The following is a 22,319-nucleotide window of genomic DNA, read 5'->3' as shown; positions in this document are numbered from 1 at the left end:
GAGCTCATTCAAGATATTTGTATTTCTAATGGCTATGTTCCCACAACCATTTTACGAACACCATCATTACTATGTAAACCGTTACGGAAACAAACTATTAACCTAGAATCAATTATGAGTCTTCACCCACATTGGGTCGATGCCCTGCTGGTGGATGTTTCGTCTCAGATTATATTAGCAGTCTATTAGTCAGCATTTTTGTGGTGACAGGAACTATCATTGGTATGTTCATTTTCCGTAATATTACTGTTCATAAATGATGAATTATTCGAAACACTAAGGTTTTTCCAACCCCTCATTGATTTCCTTAGCCGTATTTTGCACACATTTTCGGAATTTTCATTATTCAATGCTCTTCAACTTTGTAGACAAAACGCTCGTCTGGCGTACCAAATGATAAGCCTTGTATGAATTTTTACAACCACTGGGTCGATGCCAATGTGTGTGAACGTTTCGTCCCCAAGGGTATTAACACCATAGTAGTCAGAACTCTTGTGTTGACATGTAATAACATTGATATGTTCATTTTCTGTAAATTTACTATTTATCAAATATCGAATCATTCGAATCACTGAGGTTTTTCTCTCTCCCAGTCATAGATTGCTATAGCCGTATTTGGCACAACTTTTTGGAATTTTCGGTTTTTAATGCTGTTAAACTTTGCATTTGATTTAGCTTTAAGTTTTGATACCAGCACCACTAGTCAGTCCTATGTAGACGTAACGCGCGTCTAGCATATCAAATTATGAGCCTGATATCTTTGTATGAGTTTTTTCTCTTTCTTTACTTTTGACTATTGTCGGAATTTTAATTATCATTAGCAAAAACACGTTTTTTTCAAAAAATTTTCAGTATCCCTTCCATTTACAAACTCATTATATTTGAAGCCCTCAAAACTCAAAAATAATAATTAAAGGATTATTCTAAGTCTACGACCTTTTGCGTTTATATAATTGAGTGGTGCTACTTTGCGTCGTCAGTGTCCGTCTGTGGACATTGTTTTCTGTGTAATCTCCTAAACAATTTGCTAAAATGATCCATGGAACTTAATAAAAGTCTATCGATTTTGGTCATTTTAGAAAATTCTGTTTCCGTGAAAAAGTAACTTAGGTGCCCTTAGAGCTTTCATTTATCCTTTAACTTTGAATAAGATTTTGATGCATTTGTTGTATAATTTCTTTTTTTTTTTATATTAAAAAAATCTTTATCTGGTTTATATTCCTTGATGAAGGTTGCCGGGCAGATCAAACACAATAGCTTTACCTTTTATGCTGTTCAGACTGATCTTTATGCGTTTTCTTCTTACGGGTGATAAGTAAATGAAATAGTAACTTAATGCAACTGCAGTTTACCGATGTTCAAATCTCATAAATCAATTAAGAAGACAAATCAATGTAGCAAACAAAATCTGAGTTTGTGATTAGATCAGTTTAAGAGGAAACACCAATGTTAAGTCAATGATATTTGGTTTGCAGTTGTATTTTAATCTGCAAGTCTCTTTTCCATGAAGATTATATGGCCCCACCCCCTCATCAAGGATCATTGACTGAAACTTTAAAATTGTTTACAAGTTAAAGTTTATGTTTAGGTTAATGTAAGGAAATCACTCTGACAATAGTATTTGGTAAGCAAGTTTATAAGCATTGGCATTTCTCATTTTTATGGTTATTTGGTCCTGCACCCTAAGTCATGGTTCATTGACTTTGAATTTTTTGTATAGTTTACATGTTTAATATTCACATTTGGATTCAATATTTGTATCATATTATCAAAATTACAAAAAGGCGAGACAACAGCTTATTGTCAAATTTTATTACATTCTGAAAGGCCACAAAAAGTTTTAAATTGTCTGATGTTAAAGTTTGACGCCGGAACATGACGTGACACTGGAATGAGCAAAAGACTAGTTTCACGAGTCATGGACTTTTCTTTAAACACAGAGAATGTTACCATAAGAGAAATAGGTTTAAAAACTCGTGTGAATTGGACAATGCTTGATATCAAATCTCGTTATTCAATTTTTAAATAGTAATAAGAAAAATTCGCCAAAGGTTAGCTTATCACTCCACTAGTTATGAAACTTAAACTTTTCGGATCATAAAATTTCATAATTTTGCTAAAATTCAGGTTCCAATTCCTTTTGCAAAAATGACTTGATTGAATTTGACTATTCTTTTTCTGTCCATTTAGGTCATATAGCGCCTCGTGTAGTCAAGGAATTTAAATATCATTGGTTTTCAAGTTTTAGGGTTTGAAGAAGATAGATCCGGACGCAACATATCTAAAAATATTTCATTTGATTTGGAAAACCCACAGCTTGGAAAGTTTATCGTAACGATTTTACTCTTCTATTTATGTGTCTCAAAGTTATATATGATTGGCTATCCAAAACTTTGGTCTCGTGGGCTCGTGCTTCTGGTCAATTATTGCTTTTCAAGAAACATATGTTGTGCACAAGGAGATCAAATTACACGGTTTTGCTTATATAAACACAGTACCGCTGGCTCAGAATGATATGGGCCTGTTACGTTTCACACCGTATATCTCAACAGAGCTTGGTCCTGGATACTGTTTTATCAAATAATGAACACCAATGGAAAAGAAAAAGCATGTATTGACAATTCCCTAAACTTGGTTATAATATAAACACTGGTAAATTATACCAAAAGGATAATATAACAGGAAAAATGAAAATAATAAAATATAGTAAAACAACGTTATAAATTGTATATTCGTTGGTGGTATTAACTATAAGATTTCTGTCTTTTACAGTGTAACAGCTTACATGCTAGACAGACAACTATATGTATGAAAGATCCACATTATGACCAGATTCACACTGAGCGATGAAATCATTAAATGTTTCCAACGAAACACACACACTCTTGCAATAAAAATCTACAATATGTTCATATAAGTATGAATCCTGTTTTCGGTGGTTTTTTTTTTAACAAAAACAAATTGCATGCCTACCCTAATACATCTTATGGACATTTTTGGTCAAGCACGGTTTAAAGTCTTAACATTTTTGGTTAACATATGTTAAGTCTATAGAACATCGTTCTACATAGTACATGTTAAATATAAAAAAATACCCACTTATGCTATTTGTTTCTGCCAGACGGCTAAAACAGTTCTATATCATATGGATCGAGGATGGAGTCTAGACGATCTAAATATCTGACTTAAATCGTGACCAACTACAAGATTTAGTGATAAACAATGCAACAAGTGCCATATGATATCATTACCCTTCCCAAACGTCTGATTCAACAACGGGTTTTACGGGAGGTAGACTATTACAAGCTTCAGACTCATTGTTGTCTGTTGCTTATGTACATGTCATTGTCACTGCATGTAAATTAATCTTCGTCTATTTGGTTTATCTCGGCCTTGGATTGTCATACGTTTGGTACGGTTCTCGTCAAGGATTTCTGAGTATAGAAACACAAAATATAAGCAAACATAATTGTCAAAAATGAAAGACAGAAACAATTTATTTTTAGGATATCTTGTAGAACTTAGGAATAGCAATGCAACATCTTTGCTTTAAAGCAAATGGGAACATATATCTGACAGATTATTGGTACATATGTATATACAATAAATAAAAATCTCTCTTTCTCTCTTTCTCACTCTCAGTTACATGTGTGTCATACATTTAAAAGAACACAATTTCTATACATATATGACCATTGTGCATGTGAATAGAATTATATAGTCTATAAAAAGTCTACAAATGTCCTTCCTATTTCTTGATAACAGAAAATCATTCATTTCCTCCTTTGATAGATTTAAGAACATTTGTCCAAAATTTTTCTTGTACGTCAGGTTCTTCCGACCACGTGATGTACGTTGTCAAATCAACTAAGTCACGTAAGGAATGTGGCATATCTTTCTTTTGAATATTTTCAAGCATAATGATTATTAGAGATCCATTATCATCATTTAAAAACTTTCTCTGCGCAAGTCTTGTTTCAAATAAGCACCAATCGCTCGTCATCATGGTACGAGATAATACTAATATAATTTTTCTACTTTGTGCAATACAGTCGGCAATATTGTCGACAATGAGCTTCCCTACTTCAAAATCGCGATGATGAATACATAATGTTTGATCGTTTTCTTCCTCCACTATTTTAAGAAACTTGGAAAAGACCCAATGTCTATCTTCGTCACTGTATACTACGAATCCAGAATACAGGGAACTGTCGCCACTGTTAAGTGAAATGTACCCTCTTTGTTTGACCCGCTGTAGGTAGATCCAGTATCTAATATGCCATCTACCTTTATAAATTAAACTAACCAATATAACACTGAAGATGCCTACCAGTGATAACACTATAAATGACTGCAATGCTGCGTTCATTTTTTCCGGGTAACACTCGTCGTCGGACGGAAAATAATCTTTCAATTCGGTATTATGTAGTTCTGGCGGATTGATACAAAGGTAATTTGCTGGATATCCTTTAAATATATGTGGTCTTTTCAATCGCCAAGAATGAATCCACTTACGAAACCATAGGTTCTTACAGCTGCAGAAAAAAGGATTTCCCGCCAAATCTATAGACCTAAGATTTGCCATGAAGGACTCTGGAAACGATGTGTCGTTGAATACATTTATATAATTAAAGTCCAAACGCAATGTCTTTAGTGATGATATGCTACCGAAAACTTCTGTTCCATTCCATGATCCAATGTGATTTTTAGTCAAGTTTAACACTTCAAGTCTTTTCATTTTGCTAAAGATATCAGTTGGAATGGTTTGAAATTTACACGATTTTATCGTTATTCGTTTTAAATTTGTCAGATTTGATATCATTTCTTTAAGAACACAATCGGTAAGATTAAAGTAATTGTCACTGAGGTCTATTGCTTCAAGTTTGGGAATTCCGCTAAATATTAGAGTACTGTTAAAGTATAAATACCTTGCAGATTTCAAAAAAGCAAAATGATTCCTTGAAAATGACAATTCCTTTAATGTCTGACTTCGGAATGGAAACGCTTCTATATTATACAAACGATCACCCAAATGATTCAGATGTAGAACTTGCAATGACGGCAGATCGGAAAATGTGTCTTTTAGAATTTGCTTGACGGGATTTCTGTCTAGGACCAATACTTCTAGTTTGTCGAGGCAAGAAAAACGATTTTCAAAATGATTGACAAAATTTGAGGTCAAATTCAAAACTTTCAAACTTGGAAAGTTACAGGTTCCAGTAGAATTGAATAATGTGTAATTTACATCAACATAATTGTGGTGGATTCTCCAAATCTCAAGTTTCCTTAACTGACCTGGTATTATATGCTCTATATCATTATACGCCACATTTAATGAGGTCAAGTTTGGGACGTACTGTTCAAGTGCGCTCATATTCAAAGATTTGAAATAATTTCGGGACATTTGCAATTCAGTGATGTTGTACTTTGAAATTGTTTCATAAATGCTTATCGGTTCACTTTTCCAACCAAATGAATTAAGTTTTAAAATCGTTATATTAGGCGATTCAATATTCCGAAGGCATTTTGCTAACTGTGTAAAATTCATTTGACCATTTCCACTTAAATCGAGATGTCGCAGATGTTTTAATTCACTAAGTGCATTAGCTGTAATATTTTCTATACGATTATGTCTCAGAATAAGAACTTGCAATTCTAAATCTTTAATTAGGTTAAATGTTCTCTTTTTTACCTCAGGTAAATTCATACCGGTATAGGTAAGACTAGTGATATAATTTGGGAAAGCTGGGATACCGGCGTATAACCTATTCTGGCATTTAGCTTCACATGTTATTTTGTTACAAGTGCAAAACTGTGGACATTCTATTGAAGAAGCAGTGTGAAGCAACGTAAGGGAGATCACTCCAAATAAATATACAGGTATGATGATTTTCATACTGGTCATGGTTGTAGGTTTAATATCTGAAAAAGAAAATAATAAACGATGTTTCATGGTTGACAATTGGTTAGCTTATTTATTATATTCACAAGTAATTTGGTGTTAAAAAGTTAGTATGATATTTTGTTTTGCACACTTAACATAATATACTTTTGGTTTTGTTTAAGATCAAATGAGGAAAAAGAAGGTTTTGTGTTGCCGATCTAATTCATAATTCTGTCAGGAACCAGAAAGAAAGCCGCTTATATTGAAAATAATTATAAAGCAAAGTTTTTCTATTATCTTAAGGTGTATACCTTTATTGCACCTATGCTCCAAAAACACTTCATACACACAAAATTTATATAGTGTAATTATAAAGTGTAATTTTAATTTACTAATACAGGGTCGATCGACACCACTGCTAATGGACTGTTACTCTCCGGTTTATCTTGAGCTCAGTAGCCAGTATTTTGATACTGACATGATTGATAACATATGGTCTATTTGCACCGTTGATGAATTAAGAAAACACGCAGAAACTAAGATTTCAACTCTCTCAGACAAAGTTGACCTCAGTTGAATTTTACTATTCTTTTTATTGCCCTTTTCATTATTATGATCATAAAGTTTCTTCGTATTTATAGGTTATATCTCTGACTTTCAAATTTTGGTGTGAATTGTCCTGATGAAGATATATTGCGCTTCATATGCACTGAATTTATAAAGGATCGTTTTAATTTACAAGCACTGACTTATGGTTATTGCTACGTATCCATATCTTCCTGACTTTCAAATGTTTTTGTTGAGCTTTCCTGGTGAAGATCAATCAAAAGCGTAAAGGATGCTCGAAATTTAACCAAAATAAAATCGTTTTCATATACTAACGCCAAGTCGTTGCAACTGCTAGCGCACTGATAACCCCCGAGGGAATCAGCATCTCAGTTGTCTGTTAATCGGTTTTAAGAAGATTTATGAAACACATTTTGTTTAAATTCTTCTTTGATAAATTTTGTAAGTGTCCCTTTTGGTTATATAACTCCTAACGTATCTAAGTATTCATACACCACTGGCTTTCAAAAGTTTGGGTTTGAACGATTCTGATGAAGGTGAATCATTTCCAGAAAAGTTTCGGACGCACGAAATTTATAGAGTGTTGTTTCAATTTACTACCACTTGATCGATACTTCTGCTAGTGGACTGTTAGTCCCCGAGTGTATCATCAATTTAGTAGGCATTGCTTCAGGACTGGCATGATTTGTAACGTCTAAAATTCCTATTGATAAAGCCAGAAATTACTAGGATACTAATGATCAATCTTCCTAAGGCAAAGTTGACCTTAGATGAATTTAGTTATTCTACATGTCCATTTTGGTTATATAAATTCTTAACGTTTCTTTGTATGTAAGTAGGCTTTCATGAGGGGCCTGGTGGGTTATTTTCGTTCTTCGTGATCCGTTTTTCTACAGATTTTTTTTTTTATATTTTCGTGATCCGTGATTATGGAAATTTATTTTCTGTGAATCGTGATTGACAAAAAAATCAACTCGTGAATCGTGATGAGACCCCCATCAGGCCCCTCTTTCATATGTTTGGGTTTAAGCGTTCCCGGTTAATGTTTATAAAAAAAAACGTATCGGACGAAATTTATCAAGAGTTCTTTTTATTTTCCATGAGTAGCTTTAAAGAGGGTCTTTTGATTAGAATATTGCGTTTTGAATACATCAATGCGATTGCAATGAATTACATGCATAGCCGATCCCTAACTTATGTTTTTAGTATATCTAGTCGATTGATATATACTTCTTATGTAGGTGTTAAGATTTTTTTTCATATCTATCTTTCGCTTTCCAAACATTGTTATCCCATACTTTAAAGGGGCACTTGCTACGAGATATATAGAAATCTAAAATATGAATATTTTTTTTGTTCAATCATTAATGATAGTGAAATAGTGAAATAATAATTCGCTTTTAGCGGCCAGTATGGTTCAATTTGGTCAAAATAAGTTGAGAAACATTGATGATGAATTATTCACTTGCAAGTGAATAATTCGACCTCGTTAAATCCGTATTCATGTGAACTTCAATTTAACCCCTTAGCTAGAGATGCATGAATCGTGTGTTCTGAGTTATTTAAAGGAAAAGAATGTCAACAGTGAAAGTGAAACAAAGGTAAATCATTTGATTGGCTGATTCAATCCACAAAACATCATTCTTATACAGGTAAAAATGATGATTAACATATATTTTTAATGTATAATATGAAATTAAACAGACCTAGAAAAATCGAATTGCACGATTTTTTTTATCTTATTTATATCTATATTTATATGTTTATATCGCTTATATGTTCATCGGAGGTTTTCGGAGGTCAACTCTATAGTTAATTAGACGGCATCTAGACTAAAATACACACGAAACGAAACTACATATTCTCGAGCCTATGCCCTGTAAATTGTTTATTTCGGACTTTTTACAATTTGGATAAATGTTTTACATGGTTATAAATCAAATATGAGAATTTGAGTCAAAACGGTGAACATGAATTTGACAGCTAGTGCCCCTTTAAAGACTTTGAAATTTCAAACCAATTACAGTAACACAACTGTGTATATCTTAACATAAAATGTATCAGCAACGCCCTAACCCGGGTAGATAAATATCGAACTTCTCTTACCTGAAATAAAACTTTACACCCGCCATTCACGAGATATGAAAAGAATTGTAAATCGATCGTCACTATTACCTTTACAATTGAAATATTTAATATATATATATATATATTCCACGAAGTACACTTCCTCATTTATCACAAGATCAATACATTTGAAGAAGGGAAATATATCTTTTAAATACATGTTAAAAATAACTTGCTATTTATATTCGGACAATTCAAGTTGATATAAAAGCAAACTGTTATCCACCTCAGATACCAAAACATTAAACTTCCTTTTGAAACTAAACACTCTTCAAATTATATAATATTTAAACATGTGCATTGAAGAACAGTCGAGCAACGTTCAGGACTGCACCAAATGCAGGATGACTAAGATATCACAAAATATGTTTACTTTATTAGACTGAATACTTGCTCGTTGTCCGGAATTTCAAAGGTGAATGACCTACAATTATGACTAGGGAAAGGGGGGGGGGGGGGGGTGGGGGTATGTCCAAGAACCTCTATTGATTTTGAGCAATGTTTTGCATTCTTGCAGTTTCCAAACACAATATTGACTCTGATAGTGTTAAATGATTTTGGAAAGGGGTTAGTAGCTCTACCAGTTTATCTAACCATTTACCATGAAGATTACTTTTCAAGTTTCTTCCAAATATTGCATTTGATTCAGTTGATCCGTCAAATGCTTATACGAAATATTGTTTCCCCAAATTAATCAAATGTGTCCCGTCTAATTTAGAACACAAATAGTAGTAACAGATAATCTTAAACTCTCAATAATTATTATTCATTATCATTAATCAAAATTGCTTATCAATTAATTACAATTTACCTGATCTGTAACTGTCATATCTATAATTCTTCAATACTTCCTTATTTGTAATTTCCGTATGATTATATGTGATAAACTTAATATGAAGGTCACGTAGGTATTTGATTAAATTAAGCTAAATATAACTGTATATTGGTTTCGAAATAGTTTTCAGTGAAAATATTTAAATCATGAAATGCAACATATGAATAAAACGGATTTGACTTTATTGTTTGTACTCTTTGGTTTGATTAGCTTTTCAATTTTATGTATAAGTTATGGATTTTCAAATATTTAGGACTCGGAGCATCACTGAAGAGCCATTTATTGTCGAAATCCGCAGCTAGGGCAATAAAATTGGTACCATAAATATTATTACTAGTAAAAAACGACTACTATAACACAACGCGTTATAATAAATTGATAATATTGTTTATTTGACTAAATTCGTTATAACTAACTACTTTTTAACAGAAAACGAGAGACGGGTTCAATAGCACTACACACACTATTGGGCAAGTTCACTTCATTACGTACATATATATGCTTTTTCAGCGAACTGTTATTCATTCTAACATAAACACAAAGATAGTGTATGATTGCAAATGAGACCAAGTCCAAATAACGTAGATGCAAGCAATAAAAGGTCAATTACTATATAATATCCAACACATTCTAGAACCAACATGAAGACATGAATAGGCTTTAGTTAAATTATGCACGGTTATTTTTAATATTCTAAGTACTTTGCAATTGGTATTTGCTGCTCATCCGCCAAGCACACTGCATTTAAAAGTAAGAGCAGAGACTGTGGTCAATGCCCAAGTGCCTTTGATCAGAATGTATCTGTTTCAATATTTCCCCTAAAATGCCATTATGGGCATTCATTATTCATATCATATTGTAAATGAATCCAATTTCAAACACTATACTAATGTATAGGTAGTATTTCTTTAAGCTCTTCATGATCATAAAAGTATAACTTAGGTTTCTATACAAAGAAAAATCAAAGTGACACTTAAAGAAAGCCTATCGAATTGTCTCACCATAATAATATAAACTTATTAAAGAAGAAACCTACTTGTGTGAAATATAACTGCTCACACTGAGAAATGCTTTGCTAGCTGCTCTGCTTTGTTATGAGAAAAAAAGTGACTATAATGGACACATTAGTCATATGGTCAATATCCCAACATGGGTGACCAACATGTTTTCGCAGTCTTAAATCTTTAGATACCAGAATAGTCGTCTTATTTGCAAACCGATTGCGTAGTATTCACGATTGTGATAATTACTAAGTCAGGAATATAACACTTGTTTTCCGTTCGTTTGATGTATTTGAGCGTTTGATTTTGCCATTTGAAAAGGGACTTTCATTTTTGAATTTTCCTTCGAGTTTGGTATTTTTGTTATTTTACTTTTGACTGAGTGTGGATTCGCATTGCGCACAGCAAGAGACGCTAGTTCCTCATATACATTCTCAATCTTTTCAATTTTGCAGTAATATTAAAACATGATATTCTACGCTTTCAATAACTATTCCTCGTGCTTATTTTTAAGATTGGCTACATCATCGCATTAAACAGAGCCTTTTCTACATAAATGAGAAACGTAGGTACCAATTTCTTGTTTTGGGTTATGAAAAATCTTACTTCTTGAAGACCTACACTGATTTCAACACCAAAATGCACCGAAGTTGATATTATAAAAATGCTGAGGTCTTTGATCGACATCTTATTTGTTGAGTTTGATGGATTGATATTTCAGCAGACAGTCGGTATTCCAAAGGTTACTAGCCTGCTTTTTGGGACTCATATGCAGCAAATCTCATTTTTCCGATAGACAAAACAAAAAGCCACTTATTTTAATTTCCGATAAATTGTGATGTTCCGTCACTCAATTACCCACATTTCCATGAGAGATTACATCTTATATATCACAGTGAACTTTAAATTCAGGATAATACCGAAAGTAGAATGTCTGCTTCGATTTTGTCATTTGTTTAAGGAACTTTCAATTTTTGAATATTCCTTGGAGTTCGGTATTTTTGTTATTTTACTTTTTACAATCTTTGATCTTTTCCTCGATAGCGACATTCAAACTAGTATTTATGACAAACATGATCATTTCAACTTTCTATTTTACAACTTCCCATTCCTCAGCAAATCGATACCCCTTTTCCATCTTACGGTGTTTACATACAACAGTTAAAACATGCATGTTCACACTATACTGAATTCAAAGGGGATGTGCTTCTTACATAACAACTTAAACAACAAAATTATGAGCATGAAACACGACTGTCATCTACAATACATAGTTTTACGATCACCATCACAAAATGGTTGACCGATACGATTTGTATGTATCTAAATTTACTAGCGACATGTTTTCGCGGTCTAAGATTTTTAGATACAAGTACAGTCATGTAAAATGTTATTTTACAGATTTTGTCATATTTCCGATTATAACAATTTGACTGAGTGTGAATTCGCATGGTGTTTTTTGAATGCATGTCATCCTGGTTTCGCTTCTTGTGGAGTTTTTGCGATTCCCTCATTTTCATTTCTAACATTCAATTTTCTCTTCCTTCTCGATTAACGAGATTTTCACATCGCTTTACTAATGTCGCCTTATTTTGCCCCTTCGCTGTACCAGATGGTTTCGCTCCTTTTAAAGTTCAAGCGATTCCCTTCGTTTTTAATATTATTTATTTTATTTTTTAACTATTTTTATGGATTGATGAGATAAGTACATCGTTAAATTCTCTCGCCTCAATGCTATTTGAGAGAGAAATAGAGCAGATGGTAATACAACAGCAAACTAAACATCGATGGTCTAGTAAAAGTGAGGGGGCCTCGGTGGCCAAGCTGTCTAAGTAGTTCTACTACTTTAATCACTAGCCAGTCAACACTGAGGTTGTGAGTTCGAACCCCGCCCGTGCGGGTGCACTCGACTCTAATCTTAATTGACTAGGATTACCAGTTTTCCTATTGAAGGTCCGTATTTTTCTCCGGGCCCTCCGGCTTCCTCCACCAATAAAAAACTGGCCGCCACGAAAAAGCCCAAAAGTGGCGTTAAAACACCAACAATTAATCAATCTAGTAAAAGTGATGTTCTTACTAATCAGAAATCTAAGTATTACAGAACAATAAAAAACCAGCTACTTGAACATGACAAATCAACAGGAATTATAATTTCCTGAAAACTTAAATACAGGGATAGTGATGCAACCGTATATTGAATATCAACGTTCTAAAATATGTGCTTCATTTTCCATCACACTTATTGCATTGGATATCATTATGAATAAAGTAAAACTTTCAGTTAGAGCATGACTAAGGATACAGTCTATTTATTTTGTTGCATGAAACTGATATACAGCAATTCAACTGAATATCAATATCTAATCAGAAAACTTACCATTTAAACGATCTAAATATTCCAGTCAAACCTTGAAAGAGCTCCACACTCCTACCAAATCTGAATTGTGTGGATGATAAAGCAACAGTTTAAAATATATCAATGTGCATACCATTATACTTCTTTATAAGCACATCAAATAAAGAAATCGCTTTACAAAGTTGAAATTGCTTGAACATGTATTAGGCGCGTGACCTCTAAGAAAACATGAAATTAGATGTACGATAGCTGGTACAACTTTATTTCAAATATCTAGGTAACTTAGTAAAAATTCAAAAATGAGGGGTTTTAAAGATAAAAAGATAACAATTGCTGATCACGAGGATTAATATTATCTTATTTTTTTCTGGCAAAACAAATACTTCCCAAATTCAAATTTTCATCATCCAATTGTATTCTCTTTTATTCGGGAACATAAATGAGAAGGAAGTACTTATAAATATGCTTGTTTTGATTTTCCATTTAAAGGACTAAAGAATGCAGATTTTATATGAATGTCAGAAAAGAGGATCATACTTGAGAGGGTCATACTTACAAAAAAACTGGTATCATATTTTAAAACTCATCAGAGAAAACGAAGAATAATATGTATTTATGTATCCCTAGTAAGTAAACCCCAATGAGCATCAAACATAATTTCTACTTTTTTAATCACATACATTTTTTTGTACTTCATATAATCTCAATAGCTGCAAGAAAAGCATATGACAGCGTGGAATATTGATATGACAATTTTTTCTTTACAATGTTTGAACTGGAAGAACTGGCGTAATATAGAAATCCTCTGAAATGCTATAGAGCAAATATTTTGTTTAAACAGCAAATTGCAATACAAGAATGAGTGCATTGGATAGAAATTGATCTTATACAAACGTGCACCTAAACATGTACATGTTTAAGACAATGATTGATTTTGAAACATTCAAGTACGATAAAAAAGCAAGATGAATTTTGGTCTGTTTTGTAGATGATCTTATAAAAGTTCAATTTTCAAACAGTTTTGTTCCTATCCAAAATATATTAATATCGTCTTTTAACCGATAATCTTTGATATTTGATTGATAGAATCAAGGTCATAATGCGGAAATCTGAAACTTGATCCATGACAATGGGGTCAACATCATATGAAACCTGTCAGACAGACATGTACACCTAAAAATCATTGTACATACCCAATATAGCAGACCTATTGTTTTAGTATTGTAAGAAATGGATCTAATCACAAAACTTATTGTTGATCACTGATCTTTGAAATTAGGTCAAGTGAGCCCCATCTGACCAACATTTATACATTGCAATAGTTCTATATACCAAGTATCTGTACACCAATCAGCTTAAAATATCGTAATAAGAGCATACCTGTTACTCATTAAATTGTTCTTAATACCCACAATCGAAATTAGTAGAATTCAATATCAGACATTTTCTTATCATTTGAAATAATAAACTTCAATACCAGACATTTTATTACCATGGTAGTATAACTTCTTCAAAAGTAAATAAATGGAGATGAAAGATACATTTGTATATGTCAATAAGACTGTAACCCAACAACACAAACAATCAAAAGATAAAAATAAAGGTCAATAAACAGTATTCAACAATGCACAGGAGTCTATGCAATATGTCAAGTTCTTTATGAAAAACTTTTGTTATTATTATCAGACCATCAGTTGCTAATTCATGATACAACAATATTGCCTTTTAAGAATAAAAATAACATGCATTAAGATTGCCAATGAGACAACTAGTATCTACGACAGACCAAAGGATGAAAACGTAAGTAAACAACTAAATTTCACCATAGGGCCTTCAACAATGAGCAAAATTCACACTAAAAGAAGGCTATTAATTGCTCAAGCATGAGAAAACGGAAACTATTTTAAAGAGCAAACCAATAAACTAATTCATGCTAAAAATAATCAAAGCACTGTAAGCGCTGTAGGCAGTTAACCAAAAACCAAGGCAAACGTAATTATGAAAACTGTGGCAATGTTGCTTCAATTTTTTTTTAAGATTTGAAAGAACAAACATTAAACATTCGTATATTGTACATTTATGTTCATTAAATGAATTGATTATTAAGGCAAATTAATTAATATTTCATCAAGGTTTTCAAAAGCAACTCGTATATCAATGTAAATGACTCACATCTCCACCCCCAAGTGCATGATGTTACTCCAAGTTTGGAATAAAATGACAGGTGATTATAAAACAGTTGGTCAATTATTCTCGGGCTTTACACTGCTTGAAAGATTTATATGTTTTCTTTAAAATGAGCCATAAATGAAAATTATTATAGGCCCAGAAATAATTTAATAAACAATTAAAGTAAATTCAATAATCTAGACTCATTTTTTGGATAAATTTTTTTTTATAATTAACAAGAAATAATTGTAACAAGATGCCGTTACGGTCGAAGTCTCCCAAACAAAGCCCCCATAATTCGTCATTCCCATGGTCTCCTGACATTGGGCAAAGTCCAGTTCATATTGGTTTGGTCTAGTAAAGTGATATGCATATGTGACACCAAGGAGATTGACCCTGTATGTCATTCAAATCTTTTTGAAATGATGAACAGGAATAAATATGGTTTAGGTGTGGGTATCTCGACCGTTTACAAGTTCTCAAACAGGAGGGGGTGGGTGACCCCAGGGACTCACCCTATATTTCATTTGATTTGTTATATTGTCCCATACATGAATACATATGGTTTAGAGGTGGAGATCTCGACCATTTCCAAGTTCTCAAACAGGAGGGGGTAAGGTGACCCCCGGGACTCTCCCTATATTTCATTTAATTTGTTATATTGTCCCAAACATGAATATATATGGTTTAGGGGTGGGGATCTTGACTGTTAACAAGTTCTCAAACAAGAGGGGGTGGGGTGTCCCCATGGACTCCCCCTATATTTGATTTGATTTGTTTTATTGTCCCATACATGAATATATATGGTTTAGGGGCGGGGATGTCGACCATTTCCAAGTTTTCAAACAGGAGGGATGTGGTGACCCGAGGAACTCCCCATATATTTCATTTGATTTGTGATATTGTCCCATACCTGAAAATATATGGTTTAGGGGTGGGGATCTTGACTGTTTACAAGTTCTCAAACAGGAGGGGCGTGGTTGTCCCCAGGGACTCCCCCTATATTTCATTTGATTTGTTTTATTGTCCCATACATGAATATATATGGTTTAGGGGACGGGATCTCAACCATTTCCAAGTTCTCAAACAGGAGGGGTTGGGGTGACCCCAGGGACTCCCAATATATTTCATTTGATTTGTTATATTGTCCTATACATGAATATATATGGTTTAGGGGTGGGGATCTCGACCGTTTACAAGTTCTCAAACAGGAGGGGGTGGGGTGACCCCAGGGACTCACTCTATATTTCATTTTTGATTGGTTTTATTGTCCCATACATGAATATATATATTTAGGGGTTTGGATCTTGACCATTTCCAAGTTCTCAAACAGGAGGGGTGGGACGACACTGGGGACTCCCCCAAATTATTTTCATTGATTTCTTTTATTGTCCCATTCAAGTATATATATTGTTTAGGGGTGGGGATCGCGACGGTTTACAAGATAAAAGTACATTTTCAAATTGAAGGGGGTAAGGATGACAAGATGCCGTTACGGTCGAAGTCTCCCAAACAAAGCCCCCATAATTCGTCATTCCCATGGTCTCCTGACATTGGGCAAAGTCCAGTTCATATTGGTTTGGTTTAGTAAAGTGATATGCATATGTGACACCAAGGAGATTGACCCTGTATGTCATTCAAATCTTTTTGAAATGATGAACAGGAATAAATATGGTTTAGGTGTGGGTATCTCGACCGTTTACAAGTTCTCAAACAGGAGGGGGTGGGTGACCCCAGGGACTCACCCTATATTTCATTTGATTTGTTATATTGTCCCATACATGAATACATATGGTTTAGAGGTGGAGATCTCGACCATTTCCAAGTTCTCAAACAGGAGGGGGTGGGGTGACCCCCGGGACTCTCCCTATATTTCATTTGATTTGTTATATTGTCCCATACATGAATACATATGGTTTAGGGGTGGGGATCTCGACCATTTCAAAGTTCTCAAACAGGAGGGGGTGGGGTGACCCCAGGGACTCCCCAAATATTTCATTTGATTTGTTATATTGTCCCAAACATGAATATATATGGTTTAGGATTTGGGGATCTTGACTGTTTACAAGTTCTCAAACAAGAGGGGGTGGGGTGTCCCCATGGACTCCCCCTATATTTGATTTGATTTGTTTTATTGTCCCATACATGAATATATATGGTTTAGGGGTGGGGATCTCAACCATTTCCAAGTTCTAAAACAGGAGGGGTTGGGGTGACCCCAGGGACTCCCAATATATTTCATTTGATTTGTTATATTGTCCTATACATGAATATATATGGTTTAGGGGTGGGGATCTCGACCGTTTACAAGTTCTCAAACAGGAGGGGGTGGGATGACCCCAGGGACTCACTCTATATTTCATTTTTGATTGGTTTTATTGTCCCATAAATGAATATATATATATATTTAGGGGTGGGGATCTTGACCATTTCCAAGTTCTCAAACAGGAGGGGTGGGACGACACTGGGGACTCCCCCAAATTATTTTCATTGATTTCTTTTATTGTCCCATTCAAGTATATATATTGTTTAGGGGTCGGGATCTCGACGGTTTACAAGATAAAAGTACATTTTCAAATTGAAGGGGGTAAGGATGACCCCCAGGGACTCGTCTTATATTTTGGTTGATTTTTTATATTGTCCTGTTCTCATTACTGAAGACTGCATGTGTCTATCACCTACTGTTTTCGAGAAATAGTCATTTGAAAATTAAAAAAAATAAAATCCCATAGGGTTCTATAGTTAACCCCTCCCTTCTTCAGGCCCCTCCAAATACCCCTAAATAGACCCCAATGCACAAACAAAAGATAAATGGCTCCGCTAGACATGTTAGTCTAATATTTTATGAAACCCTAAGTAAATCTGACAAACGGTCAAAGTTGTCTTCTTAGACGGTTTGAGTGGATTCGGTCCGACTTGTCTCGGGGACGAGTTGTCCACATTACTTAAAACATCCCATCAACGTCGATTTCTGCATCTGTTTTCCTGACCTCGTTTCATTCATAAAACAACAACCTTATTTGGCAAGATAAGTTAGAAATTACCACCCACTTATATTAATATGCTGATACATTTGTATTTAGATTTTCTTAGTAAAGAAGATAAAGTTGCCAGTTATAATTAAGTTTTGTTTGATATATTGTAAACAATTGTAGCTAGATTTTGTTTTGCTTTCTGTTTTATCTAAACTTAAATTGTCATTTATATAGGACAATAAAAAGATAATTTCATTTTTGCCTTTCCTTAGTTAGAGGAGTTTGTTATTTTATAAGAGGGAAAAGAGTTTTATTATTTTACAAGGATTTCATATTCATATTACCTGCCCAAAAGCTGACTGTCAAAGTTAATAAAAGATTATTGTACAATTAACCAGTGGTGAGAGGGAATTTTAAAAGATTACTATTAAAAAAGCAATTATGACCAGTCAAAAGAGAAATAATTTTTTTCACAACATAACATTTTGTGTTTGGAACATAGGTGGGCTTATTTCAAAGCATCATGATAAAATAACAGATCCCCTTTTTCTTCAAGAGATAAGAAAATATGATGTTATACTATTAACTGAGACCCATGTAGGTTATAACACTACAGTCAATATTGAGGGTTTTAACTATTACCCTATTTGTAGACCACAATCAGCTAACTCTAGATACTATGGGGGCTTAGGTATTTTGATCAAATATGAAGTTCGCAAGGGCATCAAGATTTTGATAAATACATGTAAAGATTATCAATGGTTACAGTTTGATAAACATTATTTTAATCTAAGTACAGATATATTCCTATGTTTGGCATATATTATACCAGCTACTTCATTTTATGTTGATCAATCAGAAGATGACACACTAGAAAACATAGAAAAAGATATCATAAATTTTAGCCATCAAGGTAGTATTATATTGTGTGGGGACTTAAATGCAAGGACAGGGTCAGAGCCAGATTTTATAATAAATGATGTTAATGATACACATATACCAATGTATGATAATTATAGTTGTGATATTATTCAAGAAAAGAGATTAAGTTATGATATGAAAGTAGATTCAAGAGGTAAACAACTTCTGGACTTGTGTATTGCGTCCAAATTACGTATTTTAAATGGAAGAATGTGGGGCGATTCTTATGGTAAATACACTTGTATAAAAGCAGTAGGTAGTAGTGTGGTTGACTATGTTATCATGTCGGAAGACTTGATTGAAGATACTTTATTTTTTCATGTTGCTGATTTTTTATCAACTCTGTCAGACTGTCACTGTAAACTGACATTTGGCCTGTTAGCTAGTTACTCGCATAAAGCTAAGGAGCAAGACAATACTATTTTATTTCCAGGAAAATATATATGGTCAGAAACCTCTACACAAAAACTTCAAGATACTTTATGCCAGCCAATTATTAGAAATAGTATCAAAAATTTTTTAGACACAAAATTTAATCTTTCAGAGGACTATATTGAAAAGGCAGCTAATGAATGTTTTGATATAATAGATAATGCTGCCAGTAAATGTTTAATATTCCGTAAAACCAAGAAAAAAGTTGCACGTAAATACAAAAACAAAAAATGGTTTGACAAAGACCTGGTACAAAAACGTAAAAGCCTTATTTCTAAAGGTGAGCTGTTATCAAAATTCCCCTGGGACCCAATTATAAAAGGGTCGTACTATAAATGTTATAGGGAGTATAATAAGCTACGTAAATATAAACAAAGGAAATTTAAACAAAACATTCTTGACAGTCTAGATAATCTAAGGGATAATAATCCAAAGAGTTATTGGTATCTCATCAAAGAATTAAAAGAAGACAATTTGGATGGTCCAGAACATTCTATTCAAACTAACGTCTGGTTTTCATATTTTCAATCTTTAAATCTCAACTCTGACAAATTTAAAGACAGATTAGAGGAAATTAACAAGAAAGTAAAAAATTTAGAAAATAATCCAACTTTTTGTGAACTGGATTACAAAATAACCCTAAAAGAAATTTTGGATGCTATAAATAAACTAAAGAATAATAAAGCTGCAGGACTAGATGGTATCCCAAACGAGATATTAAAATCAGGGGGTAGTATATTTGCACCTGTTTTGCAGAAACTTTTTAACTTGATATTCTGCTCTGGAACATGCCCTCGCAAATGGTCATTGTCTTATATATGTCCAATTTTTAAAGCAGGGAGTCCTAGTAAACCTGAAAATTACAGAGGCATAGCAATTAATTCATGCATTGGAAAATTATTTAACAGTATTCTTAATAAAAGACTTGACATTCATCTTGATAAAAATAATATAATTCATCCATGTCAGGTTGGTTTCTCAAAAAAGAGCAGAACATCTGACCATATGTTTGTTTTAAAAACCATATTAGATAAATATACTAACAGAAAAGGGGGGAAAATTTATGCTTGCTTTGTGGACTTTAAAAAGGCTTTTGATAGGGTCATACACTGTGGTATTAGATACAAATTATTGGAAAATAACATATCTGGAAAATTTTATACTATTTTAAAAGACATGTACAGAAAAAATGAAATGTCGGTGAAAGTGGGTAATGTACTAACGCCATCTTTCAGCTCGCTAGTTGGGGTTAGGCAAGGGGATGTTCTAAGCCCAAATTTATTTAAGCTTTTCATTAACGATCTGCCTCCAAGATTTGAGTCGAGTCCAGATGCTGTTTATATCAATGGGCGTAGAATTGATTGTCTTATGTACGCCGATGACATTATTATATTATCAAACACTAAACAGGGTCTGCAAACCCGACTTGATAACCTGCAAACTTATTGTATTGATTGGTGTCTAGATGTTAACTTGTCCAAAACAAAAGTTTTAATTTTTAACAAGCCTGGAAAATTTTTGAAGGAATCACTTTGTTTAGATAATGAGGCTATAGAATGTGTTAACAGATATAAATATTTAGGGATAGTCTTTACTTCCAGTGGTCTTTTTCAGCAGGGGAAAGAAGAGCTATTCAAAAAGTCCTTAAAGGCAAAATTTAAACTACAAAAATCCATGTCAGCTTGTAATCCAAGTATTGATACTGCAATCCATTTATATGATCACACAATAAAACCAATTTTATTATATTGTAGTGAAATCTGGGGTACCTTTAAGATTAACTCTGCTGCTTGCAAGAAAAAAAGTGATTATCTATTTGAATTAATTTACATAAATGATTATTTGGAAAAATCACATTTCAGGTATCTAAAATATATTCTTGGTGTAAATAAAAAAGCCTCAAATTTGGCAGTGTTATCAGAGGTTGCAAGATTTCCTCTTTATTTTTCTGTCATTATATCTATGGTAAAATATGTACACAGGCTTAACAAATTGGACGATGGGTTACTTTATGATGCTTATGTTTGTAATAAAATTTTAGATGCAGGAAACATTAATTGTTGGTATTCATCTATGAGATATGTCCTTCAATCACTTGATATACAAAATTTGAATACAAAGCTCAATAGATTAATTAAATTTGTAAAATGTAAACTTTGTAACAGTTTTAAAACATTTTGGGGGGTCAAAAGATCTGATACCTTATCACAAGGTAATAGTAAATTAGAAAATTATTTCAACCTCAAGACTGACTTCGTAAAGGAGGCTTATTTATCAATTAAAGATTTTAATATAAGAAGAGCTATATGTAAATTGAGAATAAGTGCACATGATCTTAAAATTGAGAAAGATAGGTATAGTAAAAAATACATAGAGAGAAGTCAGCGTCTATGTCATCACTGCCTATCACATGGATCAAATTCTATTGAAGATGAGACCCATTTCACAGTAAGTTGTCCTTTATATAACGAACAGAGAAAATTATTATGGGATAAAGTAAACAGTTTTTGTAATAATTTTAAAGAATTACACAAGGATAAAAAATATTTCTGGCTGTTCACAAATGAGCATTTACCAACTCTTATGTGCCTAGGCAATTATATAATTAAGTGTTTAGAAATAAGATCCAGGTGGATACAAAATATATAAAATTATTATGCAATTATTGTTAATGTTATGTAAGACACATGATGTGTTAGGCTCTGATCCTGTCCAATATATGATAGTATTATATTAGGATATAGTTTTTCTTTTTTCCAATCATATTGTGCTTAATATTGTTGTAAATGATGCCCTTTATGGGTTCTTGATTAGATTAATAAAATTCTTATCTTATCTTATCTTATAACTTTATTTCCTCTATCATAGAGATTTGTTGTACATGAACAATATTCCTGCGCATTTTGCCATTTGGGAAATATTAACGACTTGTAATTACCGATTTTTGGCAATGAAATATTTCATACAATTGTTCTTTGACATCGTAGCCTAAAGCACAGGGGATAATAAACTACGTACGGATTTCTATTGATCACTACTTCCTATGTGCAAC

At 33.1% G+C, this 22,319-nt stretch overlaps 1 protein-coding gene across 2 annotated transcripts; it reads right to left on the bottom strand.

Annotated features, from left to right (window-relative positions):
• Positions 1 to 2,596: 2,596 nt before the first annotated feature.
• Positions 2,597 to 9,454, bottom strand: LOC127738674 (toll-like receptor 13). Of its 2 annotated transcripts, none has more exons than XM_052250002.1 (2): positions 9,390 to 9,454; positions 2,597 to 5,922 (listed from the first exon to the last, which is right to left on the bottom strand). In XM_052250002.1, the coding sequence occupies exon 2, from the start codon at positions 5,903 to 5,905 to the stop codon at positions 3,770 to 3,772; it is 2,136 nt and encodes a 711-aa protein (XP_052105962.1). In that variant the 5' UTR covers positions 5,906 to 5,922; positions 9,390 to 9,454; the 3' UTR covers positions 2,597 to 3,769. The 2 variants fall into 2 exon arrangements, with proteins under 2 accessions (XP_052105962.1, XP_052105963.1); XM_052250003.1 differs by lacking the exon at positions 9,390 to 9,454 and adding an exon at positions 8,558 to 8,588.
• Between the last annotated feature and the right edge of the window lie 12,865 nt (positions 9,455 to 22,319).

Source organism: Mytilus californianus, unplaced genomic scaffold (genome assembly GCF_021869535.1).
Source record: "Mytilus californianus isolate M0D057914Y unplaced genomic scaffold, xbMytCali1.0.p SCAF_4, whole genome shotgun sequence".
NCBI classification, from domain to species: Eukaryota; Metazoa; Mollusca; class Bivalvia; order Mytilida; family Mytilidae; genus Mytilus; species Mytilus californianus.
Note: the sequence above shows the minus strand (reverse complement) of the source record. Positions and strands in the feature narration are given on the sequence as shown.

Bases quoted from the DNA above. Each gene is read 5' to 3' on its own strand.
- LOC127738674 (XM_052250002.1), bottom strand. From the start codon at position 5,905: ATGACCAGTATGAAAATCATCATACCTGTATATTTATTTGGAGTGATC.